Source organism: Cherax quadricarinatus, chromosome 6 (genome assembly GCF_038502225.1).
Source record: "Cherax quadricarinatus isolate ZL_2023a chromosome 6, ASM3850222v1, whole genome shotgun sequence".
In the NCBI taxonomy this organism is placed as follows: Eukaryota; Metazoa; Arthropoda; class Malacostraca; order Decapoda; family Parastacidae; genus Cherax; species Cherax quadricarinatus.
This window is the reverse complement of record NC_091297.1, coordinates 35,700,225-35,714,050: the sequence shown is the minus strand read 5'-3', so window position 1 is coordinate 35,714,050 and position 13,826 is coordinate 35,700,225. Positions and strand designations below refer to the sequence as shown.

The following is a 13,826-nucleotide window of genomic DNA, read 5'->3' as shown; positions in this document are numbered from 1 at the left end:
CCGCATCTATAGTCCTCACCCTCTTCACACCTATTCCCTGCCTAACATAAATCCTATCTAACCGTGCTTCATATCCCCTACAAATAAAAGTGTGCTCCACTCCATATCCCCTACTCCCCACCACATCTACCACTCCAACATCCCGCAAAACGTCTCTCAGAACCCCCAAAACACAACCCGCCCCCCCCCTTGAAACCACATCCTCATTCCTAATTACACAGTTCCAATCCCCGCCAATCACCATAATAGCCGGTAAACCTCTCAAATGATACACCAAAACATCGCTTACAAAATCCACCTTCACTCTAGCGTTACTATTTGCAGGCATGTACACACCTACAAAACAAACCCTCCCAGCCCCCCAAAACCCATCCACCCTGACAACCCTTTCACCCCCCTCCTCCCAACCCAGGATATGCAAAGAATTGGTTTCCTTTACCGCCACAGCCACACCTCCTTTCAACCTCAAAGCATCACAGGTAAACAACCTATAACCATTCAAAACCAACTCCTAACCTATGGTTATGTTATTGCAAAAAACAGACATCAATACTAAATCTCCTTAAAAACTACTCTAACCATACCCTCTTGACCTCGGTCTTAAGACAGTTTACAAGTTACACACCTGAAAATTACAAGAATGGCGGCTTACCCCTATGCCGCTGAGGCTTACTTGGTCCTCCTTTCATAGGTCTCTATCAATCCCTCGTTCCTGCCCTCCAACCCCTCCCTGTCCCTTCCTGCTGATCTTCCCATTGCCCCCCATCCCTTGCCGGTCTTGCCGTTTCCACCACAGCTGCCCAAACCTTCTTCCCAGGGCGCTGCGCCAGTGTGAGGACCTTGTCCATGTCTGATGCCCCTGCTGATCTCTTGCGGGAGCTACCCTCTACACACTTATCTCTTTCAGTCACATCTTCTTGATGGACCTCCACCACCACATTGCTCTCCATTCTAGCCTCACTCAAGTCTTCCTTACCCCGTTTCTGTTTGTCCATCACCTTAACATCACCTAACCTCTCGTCGCTTTCCACACCATGCTCCGACACTTCCAAAAAATCCTTCAGCACAGCCTCCAAAATCCCTTCTTGAGCTGAATATGTAATACCTAATGGTCTGTCTGACAGCGATATGCCCTCCCCCCCCCCGTTTCCTCTGGTAGTGTAATACATGTCTCCAAAACCACCTCTGCTCTTTCAATCTCCTCACTCCATAGGCCCTTTCCACGGCCTTCTACATCACCCGTCATAACGTCCAAGGCTTCTAACTCCTTGTCTTCAGAAGCTTTTTCTTGAACCCTAGGGCCCTGTCTCCTGAGGCATTGTGCCGCCATGTGCTCATAAGAGTCACATAAATAGCACGTCCTCCTCTGCCCCGCATAGTGTACAAAAACCTGAGTTCTATAGCCATGCAATGTGACGTACGATGGTATCGGCCTCCTCAGAGTCATTTTCAGCATGAAGGGTCCTTCCGGCAGCTCCTCGTAGTGGCCGTCCCTCCACATTCCCATACTCGCCGAGTGTACAGTCCCATAACCACTGAACACATCCTGTAGGCTGTATGCTGTCGCTTCAAAAGGTACATTCCGTATCTTCACCCGAATAAAATATTTTGACACATCATGCAAGCATACTTCCACTGCCGAACTGACGCTCTTCCTCCTTTCTTGAAATTCATCGACGATGTTAGAGTAGAAGTCGGCCCTCATGAACTTCACAAAGTCCCTTGACATACCATTCAGCACTATGCTGTACAATTCTTCATTGGGGATGCCATAAAGGTTTCTGATAATGCTTGACAGGAGAATGTTCATCGTGGTGCTGCTTAAAGATCCCCTGACCAGCTGGATGCAGACGGTATTTATGCACAGGCTCATACGGTCCGCCATCTTGGTGATAATGCTATGTTTTCCTCACCAGGTGGCATGCAAGAGAAACTGTAGAAGCGTCCTCTCTCCCCGCAGGTCGAGAGACGAATGCTTACTATAATTGTACATACACCCATCATGCACCCACCCCTTACACATTTTACATAAGGCGTCTTTTCTGCTTTTCTTGCGTACTTTAGTACAGTGTATGCCTGTTTGGTGGTGTTTGAGATAATAAGAATGGCTGTATTGTCTCACATTGACCTATGTATGTATTACATATGGAGTTAAGGTTATCATTCCTAGCTACTAGACCATCATTAGCACCGTCATTTATCTGTTTGTTTTGCCTTTGCACAACAGTTTGAGGTCCTGGATTAATTTGGATATCACCACTTAAGAGCACTACAATAAGTAACTAATATAAATAACAAAAAGGCACAATACCGTGACTGGAACGATACACAAATAACCCGCACATAAAAGACAGAAGCTTACGACGACGTTTCGGTCCGACTTGGACCATTGACAAAGTCACACTAACAGAGGTGGAGCAGGACGGCTATATATAGGCAGGAAGAGGTGGAGGTAGTAGTAATGGTAGTAGTAGTAGTAGTACAAGAATTGTATATAATACCGACAGGATGAAATGACACATGCACAACACCCGGGCATCCCCACCGTAGACGTTTCGCCATCCAGCCAGCCACTGGATGGCGAAACGTCCACAACAAAGACAACCAGACGCCGCACATGTGTCTAATTTCATCAGTAGAGGTAGTAGAAGAAGAAGAGGTAGTAGTAGTGGTAGTGGTAGAAGTGGGAAATAAGGAAGACGAGCCAATAAGAGCTGTGTGCCACTGTTTTTGTTTGGGTATGCGGTGTTGCCATACCTTGTGGCGATAGTGACATTTACTTTTCTGGTAAAATGGCAACTGTTGGGCTTTTACTGTCCAGGGTGCTATTACTCCATTCGCCTTTTCCAGCCCCCATGACTGATTTCTATTTTCATGGAGTTGCAGGAGAAAGATAAATATAATTATGGCAGTCTGTACCCCCCTAATGCCTGCCATTTTCACTCTTCACTCTTTTACTTATATACAACAATATTTATTTCTCTTTTCCAGTTTCCTAGCAAACCCTAGTCTCTGCTTTAGCAATCACCACTGAATTACTAGTAAATTTTCTCTTTCAAAACCCTCTTCACTGTTCAGTTTTCCCTTAGCTTCACATACCCCTTTCAGTTAACCCCTTATTTCACACTCCCCTTCCTCAGTTAGAGACATAACACATTTTGTACAAGTGGCACAGTCTGATTCATCTGGCAGGCCTCGGGTCTGGATCACCAACTCACGCAGGATGGGAGATTCATCCCTATTTCTCAGGTAGGCAGAGGCGACTAGCTGTGCGGAACTCAGATGTTCGAGTACCAAAGGAGCAGCAAAATACGCCTCTACACTGCACCTTGATAGAGGCGAACGGCTTAGTTTAAATGCAAGGAAGAGGGGTAGCTGATGAGGGGCAGCAGAGGTATCAAACGGAACGCTATTTCCAGTGTTACACTCTGTATAACACGAGTCACAACTCACACATAAGAGTTCTCACAATACTGCAGCTGCGATCCAACAGTATAAGTTTCTATGAGGCCCAGAGGAGACACATTGAAGGTGAGGGTGAAGGAAGAAACCGTGGAGTGCTGGCAGGAGGACTGGCACGGGCACTCAAGCACAAGTTTCTGGGAATCCCAGTCTTCGTAACATCACCTTTGCCCGCGGATTAAGTTCAAAATTATCTTCTCTATACTCGTGCTGCGACTGTATCATGTGTGGCTTAAGGTTGCAGCCTAACCTCTCCGGCAGCACTCTGTGGAGCATCTCAGCCATGTCACTGATAAACTGGCTGCTGCAGAAGTTGTATACCCACGGATTCCAGGCAGTGTTAACCAAGAATATCCATGATGCAAAATAGTCAAGTAAAAATTCTTCAATAGGCGTGTTACCTGTAGAATAAAGGAGAAACTGGATTGCGCTAGGGACAACAGAGATGAGATAAAATGCTGTTATAAATGACATTGTAATTAAGATTCGGCGATCATCTTTGGAATACAATCTGGTAGACTTGATGCCATAGTTCCACTCGGAGTGCTCACGTTCTCTCTCACGTAGAAAATTCCTGAAGGCTAACATAGATAAAATCACCGTAGCCAAAACAGTTATCATATGAAGGACTATATGTAAATTAGAAAGAAAAGCAAACAGTAAAACATCTGGGTAATTTCTTATATATCTGGTTGGCAGTTTGGAGAAGGTTGACCATAAGGCAATAATGAAGCCATGTTCATCATAAGAGTTCAGAAGAGCGATCATGAGACTTACAGCCCAGGTGGACACAATGACTAACTTGATCCGTCCTCTTGAAATGTAATCATAGTAACGTAGTGCACGACCTGTCAGCACTAACCTCTCTACGCTCAGCAAGAACATAATAAACAGTGACACTGTAGAACACGTTTTGCTTAAAAGAGATTGGAACAAAACATAGCCCTTAGAATATACCAAAAAGTTTTTAGCTATTAACTCAGTTGCGTCACGCTTTGTAACACTCTTATAGTTAAAATAAGCACGTTTGTTTAATACTGTATAATGAGTTTGTTTGATAAAGGGGGAAATGTGGTAGAAAAGGGCGGGGATCACTACAAAGAGCACGGTGAGGAGGTCGGCCAGGGCTAGTGAGGTGCGAAGCATGCTGGACTCCTCTCCTCCATGTCTACTGGTGAGCATCACCACTAGAACTAACACATTACCCACCACCCCACTCACTGCCACACACGCCACTAGCGTGATCAGCAATACCTCACTTGCCCGACAGGAGTCATTCAAATAACTCCAGCCACCATTGATACCATAGTCTTCTGGCTTGTCGTTCCAGACCACCACGCACATAGGGCAACAAATTGGCCAAAGATTATTCACAGTTAAATACGTTATATTATACCTGCCAGATGCGTAGGTGCCTAGAAGTTCAAAGTTTTTATGGCATACTTTACTTCCTCCGCGAAAGTCTCGAAGATTAAAAATCTGATATGTAACTCCTTTTACGCTGGCTTCTCTGAACCTGAATGAACCATCACACACCCTCTCCATACACTCGGTGTCGTTGCTAATGATGTAAAGACCAAGAAAAAATTCGAAAAATATGTCTTCTTCCGAGATCCTTTTACAACCGTGTGAATGTATAAATCCTACTTTCTGTTCAATACAAAGTGTGAGATATTTGTACTCTTTACACTTATAAAAGGATCGATATAAGGGTAGGCATATATCAACAATTTTTTCCATTACATACAAATAAATGAACCTGCGTGAATTAATTTTGTAAACATATCCTAAAGGCGTTCTCGGTAGTCCATGCGATGATTTATATAAGGATTTACAAAGACCGGAAACGTCGAAATCTGGCCCTGTCGTATTGAATCTTGAATTGCCTGCTCGTCGTGGTCGAGTGACCAGCTTGTTACTCTCAGAAGAGAGCACAGTGCTAGAGCTATACACCTGGGGTGGAATAGCAGTGATCTGTTTGACACTGACTTGTGTTTTGTCACTAATTTCAGCGTTTTTGTCCCTTTTGTGTTCCTTATCATTGCTTTTATTGTTGGAAGCTATTGCTGTGGTTGCGGTATTGTATTTAGATAAAGGAATGGTATTTAGGGACGCATCCCCAGTCGACTCCTCTCCAATGCTATGAGGGTTTTCAGCACTCAAGGACAGTTCTGGCTCTCCATATAGCAAGTCGCCTCCAAAACTGGGTAATTCTAAGTCTGTGAGTAATGGGTCGTCCCCAGCCTTTAACAGTTCTGCATTTGTGGGTGATGAGTCATCCCTAACCTCCAATGGTTCTTTGTCTCCAGAGGATATGATCCCCACACTGTGTTGTCCTATCTCTGCAGGTGATAACCACCTACGTCCATCATTGTGTGATTCTGCATTTCCGTGAGAGATGTCATCCTCGACACCGTCTTTTTCCGTCTGGAAATCAACTGCAAGTACTGGCAGGGTCAGCAAGTAGGACATACACTGGAGCCGCAGCCACATCATGCCTCACACTCACCTAGAAAAAGAACATAGAATAAGTGAAGGACTTCTAAAGCAAAAATATTTTTGCTACCTCTCAAAATTAGTTCAATAACTTTATGCACTCCGTACCCATTCTGTGGGCGGTACTCACCCCGTGCCCATTGTGTGGGCGGTACTCACCCCCTGCCCATTGTGTGGGTGGTACTCGCCTCCTGCCCATTGTGTGGATGGTACTAACCCCCTGCCCATTGTGTGGGTGGTACTCAACCCCTGCCCACTGTGTGGGTGGTACTCACCCCCTGCCCATTGTGTGGGTGGTACTCACCCCCTGCCCACTGTGTGGGTGGTACTCACCCCGCACACATCCAGAGTCCAGGGACTCTGGGCCCTAGCATTGTGTGGGTGGTACTCACCACGCACACATCCAGAGTCCAGGGACTCTGGGCCCCAACACTGTGTGGGTGGTACTCACCATGTACACATCCAGAGTCCAGGGACTCTGGGCCCCAGCACTGAGTGGGTGGTACTCATTACGTACACATCCAGAGTCCAGAGACTCTGGGCCCCACATACACATTCAGAGTCCAGGGACTCTGGGCCCCAGCACTGTGTGGGTGGTACTCACCACGTACACATCCAGAGTACAGGGACTCTGGGCCCTAGCACTGTGTGGGTGGTACTCACCACGTACACATCCAGAGTCCAGGGGCTCTGGGTCCCAGCACTGTGTGGGTGGTACTCATCACGTACACTTCCAGAGTCCAGGGACTCTGGGCCCCAACACTGTGTGGGTGGTACTCACCACGTACACATCCAGAGTCCAGGGACTCTGGCCCCAGCATTGTGTGGGTGGTACTCACCACGTACACATCCAGAGTCCAAGGACTCTGGGCCCCAACATTTGTTGAGTAAATAATCAGGTCACCATGATAACCTGGAGTTTACCTGGAGAGAGTTCCGGGGGTCAACGCCCCCGCGGCCCGGTCTGTGACCAGGCCTTCTGGTGGATCAGAGCCTGATCAACCAGGCTATTACTGCTGGCTGCACGCAAACCAACGTACGAGCCACAGCCCGGCTGATCAGGAACCGACTTTAGGTGCTTGTCCAGTGCCAGCTTGAAGACTGCCAGGGGTCTGTTGGTAATCCCCCTTATGTATGCTGGGAGGCAGTTGAACAGTCTCGGGCCCCTTACACTTATTGTATGGTCTCTTAACGTGCTAGTGACACCCCTGCTTTTCATTGGGGGGATGTTGCATCGTCTGCCAAGTCTTTTGCTTTTGTAGTGAGTGATTTTCGTGTGCAAGTTCGGTACTAGTCCCTCTAGGATTTTCCAGGTGTATATAATCATGTATCTCTCCCGCCTGCGTTCCAGGGAATACAGGTTCAGGAACCTCAAGTGCTCCCAGTAATTGAGGTGTTTTATCTCCGTTATGCATGCCGTTAAGGTTCTCTGTACATTTTCTAGGTCAGCAATTTCACCTGCCTTGAAAGGTGCTGTTAGTGTGCAGAAATATTCCAGCCTAGATAGAACAAGTGGCCTGAAGAGTGTCATCATGGGCTTGGCCTCCCTAGTTTTGAAGGTTCTCATTATCCATCCTGTCATTTTTCTAGCAGATGCGATTGATACAATGTTATGGTCCTTGAAGGTGAGATCCTCGGACATGATCACTCCCAGGTCTTTGACGTTGGTGTTTCGCTCTATTTTGTGGCCAGAATTTGTTTTGTACTCTGATGAAGATTTAATTTCCTCGTGTTTACCATATCTGAGTAATTGAAATTTCTCATCGTTGAACTTGATATTGTTTTCTGCAGCCCACTGAAAGATTTGGTTGATGTCCGCCTGGAGCCTTGCAGTGTCTGCAATTGAAGACACTGTCATGCAGATTTGGGTGTCATCTGCAAAGGAAGACACGGTGCTGTGGCTGACATCCTTGTCTATGTCAGATATGAGGATGAGGAACAAGATGGGAGTGAGTACTGTGCCTTGTGGAACAGAGCTTTTCACTGTAGCTGCCTCGGACTTTACTCTGTTGACTACTACTCTCTGTGTTCTGTTAGTGAGGAAATTATAGATCCATCGACCGACTTTTCCTGTTATTCCTTTAGCACGCATTTTGTGCGCTATTATGCCATGGTCACACTTGTCGAAGGCTTTTGCAAAGTCTGTATATATTACATTTGCATTCTTTTTGTCTTCTAGTGCATTTAGGACCTTGTCGTAGTGATCCAATAGTTGAGACAGACAGGAGCGACCTGCTCTAAACCCATGTTGCCCTGGGTTGTGTAACTGATGGGTTTCTAGATGGGTGGTGATCTTGCTTCTTAGGACTCTTTCAAAGATTTTTATGATATGGGATGTTGGTGCTATCGGTCTGTAGTTCTTTGCTGTTGCTTTACTGCCCCCTTTGTGGAGTGGGGCTATGTCTGTTGTTTTTAGTAACTGTGGGACGACCCCTGTGTCCATGCTCCCTCTCCATAGGATGGTAAAGGCTCGTGATAGGGGCTTCTTGCAGTTCTTGATGAACTCGGAGTTCCATGAGTCTGGCCCTGGGGCAGAGTGCATGGGCATGTCATTTATCGCCTGTTCGAAGTCATTTGGCGTCAGGATAACATCAGATAGGCTTGTGTTAACCAAATTCTGTGGCTCTCTCATAAAAAAATCATTTTGATCTTCGACTCTCAGTCTGGTTAGTGGCTTGCTAAAAACTGAGTCATATTGGGACTTGAGTAGCTCACTCATTTCCTTGCTGTCATCTGTGTAGGACCCATCTTGTTTAAGTAAGGGCCCAATACTGGATGTTGTTCTCGACTTTGATTTGGCATAGGAGAATACGTTAGGTTTCTTTCGATTTCATTTATGGCTTTTAGTTCTTCCCGCGATTCCTGACTCCTGTAAGATTCCTTTAGCTTAAGTTCGATGTATGCTATTTCTCTGACCAGTGTCTCCCTACGCATTTCAGATAGATTGACCTCTTTTAGCCGCTCTGTTATTCTTTTCCGTCGCCTGTAAAGAGAGTGCCTGTCTCTTTCTATTTTGCATTTACTCCTCCTTTTTCTTAGAGGAATAAGTCTTGTGCTTACATCGAGTGCCACCAAGTTAATCTGTTCTAGGCATAAGTTGGGGTCTGTGTTGCTTAGTATATCTTCCCAGCTTATATCGGTTAGGACTTGGTTTACTTGGTCCCACTTTATGTTTTTGTTATTGAAGTTGAATTTGGTGAATGCTCCCTCGTGATTAATCTCATTTTGTCGGTCTGGGGCTCCGCGCATACATGTCTGAACCTCAATTATGTTGTGATCTGAGTATATTGTTTTTGATATGGTGACATTTCTTATCAGATCATCATTGTTAGTGAAGATGAGGTCTAGTGTATTCTCCATTCTAGTAGGCTCTATTATTTTCTGGTTTAAATTGAATTTTGTGCAGAGATTTAAAAGCTCGTGTGAGTGTGAGTTTTCATCAGAGCTGCCTCCTGGTGTTATTACTGCAACAATATTATTTGCTATATTCCTCCATTTTAGGTGCCTTAAGTTGAAATCCCCCAGGAGCAAGATGTTGGGTGCAGGAGCTGGAAGATTTTCCAGACAGTGGTCAATTTTTAACAGCTGTTAGTGGAATTGCTGGGATGTTGCATCCGGAGGCTTGTAGACTACCACAATGACTAGGTTTTGGTTCTCGGCCTTTACTGCTAAAACTTCCACTACATCATTTGAGGCATTAGGCAGTTCTGTGCAAACAAGTGACTCTGCAATGTACAAGCCAACCCCCCCCCCCTTTTGCCTGTTCACTCTGTCACATCTGTATAGGTTGTAACCTGGGATCCATATTTCGTTGTCCAAGTGATCCTTTATGTGGGTCTCAGTGAAAGCCGCGAACATTGCCTTTGCCTCTGCAAGCAGTCCACGGATTAAAGGTATTTTTTTGTTTGTTGCTGGCTTTAGACCCTGCATATTTGCAAAGAAGAATGTCATCGGACTGGTGGTATTGTTGGTACTGGGGGGGGATTTTTTTTCCGGCATTAGTATTTGTATCTGTTGGTTTGGAGTGGAGGCCATCGACTGTGGTTCCACTCCAGGAATGACTGGATTTGGTGTACAATTTCTGCCATTTCCTGCCAGTTTGTTTTCCTTCCTGGCACTAAAAAACCTCTCCCTCTTGAGTGGCTGTGGCTACCCAGGTTTTCCCATGGCCTGGATGTTTTGTATCTTTTTGTCCCTTTTAGATGGTGTGCCTGGCAATTTAAGTTATAGCACAGTCTTTCCTGTACTGAAGAGGTACACATTTCAGGGTGAAAAAGCTTACAGGAAGGGAGTTTGCATTTTCCTGTTGTCATATGGGCACGGCATTTTCTAGGGTGGTCATAGTTGCACGTCCAATCTGTTTTTCCAGATTTCCCATGTCTGCATGAACTATTTGCAAATTTATTGACCTAATATAAAAATTAATGAGAAGTTAGGTCAGTCGGTGATTAGGTTATAAAAATATAAGAATGTAGCTTATATGTGTGATTTATAACACTCAATATACAGCGACCTATGGCGGTTTATACTTGAAAAACTTAGACCAGACAATTCTCAGAAATCAGCGAGGCTGTTTATTATTATTATTATTAATTATTATTATTATTATTATTATTATTATTATTATTATTATTATTATTCTTTGTTATACATTATATTATTATTATTATTATTATTATAATTATTATTTATTGTTATGCATTATTAGTATTTATTGTTATACATTACATTGTTATTATTATTATTATTATTATAGAGAAGTGCTAAACCTGTATGGGTCATTCAGCTCTTGGGTAATGTGAGGTAAACACGTTTGATCTGAGGAAGGGAAAGGTCTCTCCGGTTCCTTGGATTAACAGCCTTTCACCAGGATAAAGATACAACCCCCCCCCCACCAATCCTCGAAAGGAGTAAAAATAAAGAGGCCCAGGAGCTGGAACACATTCAAATGACTATATATAAAACTCAACTGTCTGTGGCTGGCACTACGCTCCATCAGCTGAGTGTCTGTGGCTGTGGCCCGGTGGCCTGGTGGCTAAAGCTCCCGCTTCACACACGGAGGGCCCGGGTTCGATTCCCGGCGGGTGGAAACATTCCGACACGTTTCCTTACACCTGTTGTCCTGTTCACCTAGCAGCAAATAGGTACCTGGGTATTAGTCGACTGGTGTGGGTCGCATCCTGGGGGACAAGATTAAGGACCCCAATGGAAATAAGTTAGACAGTCCTCGATGACGCACTGACTTTCGTGGGTTATCCTGGGTGGCTAACCCTCCGGGGTTAAAAATCCGAACGAAATCTTACCTTATCTTATCTTATCACTGTGCTCCATCAGCTGAGTGACTGTGGCTGGCACTGTGCTCCATCAGCTGAGTGTCTGTGGCTGGCACTGTGCTCCATCAGCTGAGTGTCTGTGGCTGGCACTGTGCTCCATCAGCTGAGTGTCTGTGGCTGGCACTGTGCTCCATCAGCTGAGTGTCTGTGGCTGGCACTGTGCTCCATCAGCTGAGTATCTGTGGCTGGCACTGTGCTCCATCAGCTGAGTATCTGTGGCTGGCACTGTGCTCCATCAGCTGAGTGTCTGTGGCTGGCACTACGCTCCATCAGCTGAGTGTCTGTGGTTGGCACTACACTCCATCAACTGTCTGTGGCTGGCACTACGCTCCATCAGCTGAGTGTCTGTGGCTGGCACTGTGCTCCATCAGCTGAGTGTCTGTGGCTGGCACTGTGCTCCATCAACTGTCTGTGGCTGGCACTGCGCTCCATCAGCTGAGTGTCTGTGGCTGGCACTGTGCTCCATCAGCTGAGTGTCTGTGGCTGGCACTGTGCTCCATCAGCTGTCTGTGGCTGGCACTGCGCTCCATCAGCTGAGTGTCTGTGGCTGGCACTGTGCTCCATCAACTGTCTGTGGCTGGCACTGCGCTCCATCAGCTGAGTGTCTGTGGCTGGCACTGTGCTCCATCAACTGTCTGTGGCTGGCACTGTGCTCCATCAGCTGAGTGTCTGTGGCTGGCACTGTGCTCCATCAACTGTCTGTGGCTGGCGTTGTGCTCCATCAACTGAATGTTTGTGGCTGGCACTGTGCTCCAACTGTCTGTGGCTGGCACTGCGCTCCGCCAACTATTCAATTCAATTCAATTCAATTCAAATTCAGTTCAAAGTTTATTCTCCATAAGGATTACAATGCTGAGTTTACAGAACTTGGTTATTGTGTGGTTTACATGTAGTAAAATAATGATTACAGTGTGTACCACTAGAACACCTAGCATGGCTAGGCATTTCGGGCAGATTTAGATTAATTCTTAATTTTAAAATATTACAAATTATGAGGTAAGTTGGTATTATGGCTAAGTAACTAAATACTAGTTTGTGAGTTTAGCAATGTGAATACTTTTGTTTTGGCACAGTACATATTTTCAGTATTGGAGTATCACAGGATTCATTATTTTAAGATTGAGATTAATATTTCTGTTTATGGTCAAATGGGTGAGTGAGTGTAAGTGTGAGCCACCAGGTGGTATTCGTGTAGTTAGTTGACGGGGTGTATCAGGGAGATAAGATGCTTTCTAATGGTAGTTTTGAAGGTGATGAATGTGTCTGCAGTTCTAGAGTTCTCAGGTAGGGTGTTCCAGATTTTAGGGCCTTTGATATACATTGAATTTTTTGTAAAGGTTTAGTCGGACACGGGGAATGTCGTAGAGATGTTTGTGTCTGGTGTTATGCCTGTGGGTTCTGTCACAACTATCAAGAAAGCGTTTTAGGTCAAGGTTGATATTGGAGGTTAAGGTCCTGTAGATGTAGATTGCACAGTAGTAAGTGTGGATGTACTGAACAGGGAGTAAGTTTAGATCTATGAAGAGTGGGGGAGTGTGCTGCCAGGGATGGGATTTAGTGATTATTCTTACTTTAGCTTTTTGTCTGTGGCTGGCACTGCACTTCATCAACTGAGTGTTTGTGGCTGGCACTGTGCTCCAACTGTCTGTGGCTGGCACTGTGCTCCGTCAATTATGTGTTTGTGGCTGGCACTGCACTCCAACTGTCTGTGGCTGGCACTGTGCTCCATCAACTATCTGTGGCTGGCACTGCGCTCCATCAACTGAGTGTTTGTGGCTGGAACTGTGCTCCAACTATCTGTGGCTGGCACTGCGCTCCATCAACTATGTGTTTGTGGCTGGCACTGCGCTCCGTCAACTATGTGTTTGTGGCTGGCACTGCGCTCCGTCAACTATGTGTTTGTGGCTGGCACTGTGCTCCAACTGTCAGTGGCTGGCACTGTGCTCCATCAACTGTCTGTGGCTGGCACTGCGCTCCATCAACTGAGTGTGGCTGGCACTGCGCTCCATCAACTAAGTGTCTTTGGCTGGCACTGCGCCTCCCTTGACTAAGTGTTTGTGGCCTGAACTACTGTGTTGTATCTTCTCCGGATGTTGTCATTGTTGCTGTATTATTCACTTGGAAAATCCCATGATAAGGTTTCTTGTCACATGACCCGTTTGTTGGTGCCTCTGGTGGCGGCCGAGTCGTTAGTTTAATATGTTTATTATGCACCCCATACCCATCCTGTGGGCGGTAGTCAAAAGATTACAGAGGTACATAATTGGTCCAGGGACTGGACTCCAAAGTTTTGATAGCTGAGCAAGTTAAAGAGGTAATGAACTCATAATTTACAAAGGTAATGAACTCTCAATCTACAAAGGTAATGAACTCCAGGTAGGTCTAGTCACAATTATGACAAGTTACAAAGGTATTTACAGATTACAGATGTACGTAATGGGTCCAGGGACTGTGCTCCAAAGTTTGATAGCTGAACTAGGTACAAAGGTAATGAACTCACAAGTTACAAAGTTAATGAATCGTGTAAGAATGGTT

General features: G+C 45.5%; 1 protein-coding gene across 1 annotated transcript; it reads right to left on the bottom strand.

Moving 5' to 3' along the window:
- Positions 1 to 298: 298 nt before the first annotated feature.
- On the bottom strand, positions 299 to 13,322 carry LOC128692685 (uncharacterized). Its single transcript, XM_053781978.2, has 2 exons — positions 12,863 to 13,322; positions 299 to 5,971 (listed from the first exon to the last, which is right to left on the bottom strand). Exon 2 carries the CDS (start codon positions 5,956 to 5,958, stop codon positions 3,586 to 3,588), a length of 2,373 nt encoding a protein of 790 aa, XP_053637953.1. The 5' UTR covers positions 5,959 to 5,971; positions 12,863 to 13,322; the 3' UTR covers positions 299 to 3,585.
- Between the last annotated feature and the right edge of the window lie 504 nt (positions 13,323 to 13,826).

Excerpts from the sequence above, each read along its gene's own strand:
- LOC128692685 (XM_053781978.2), bottom strand. The coding sequence starts at position 5,958 with ATGATGTGGCTGCGGCTCCAGTGTATGTCCTACTTGCTGACCCTGCCA.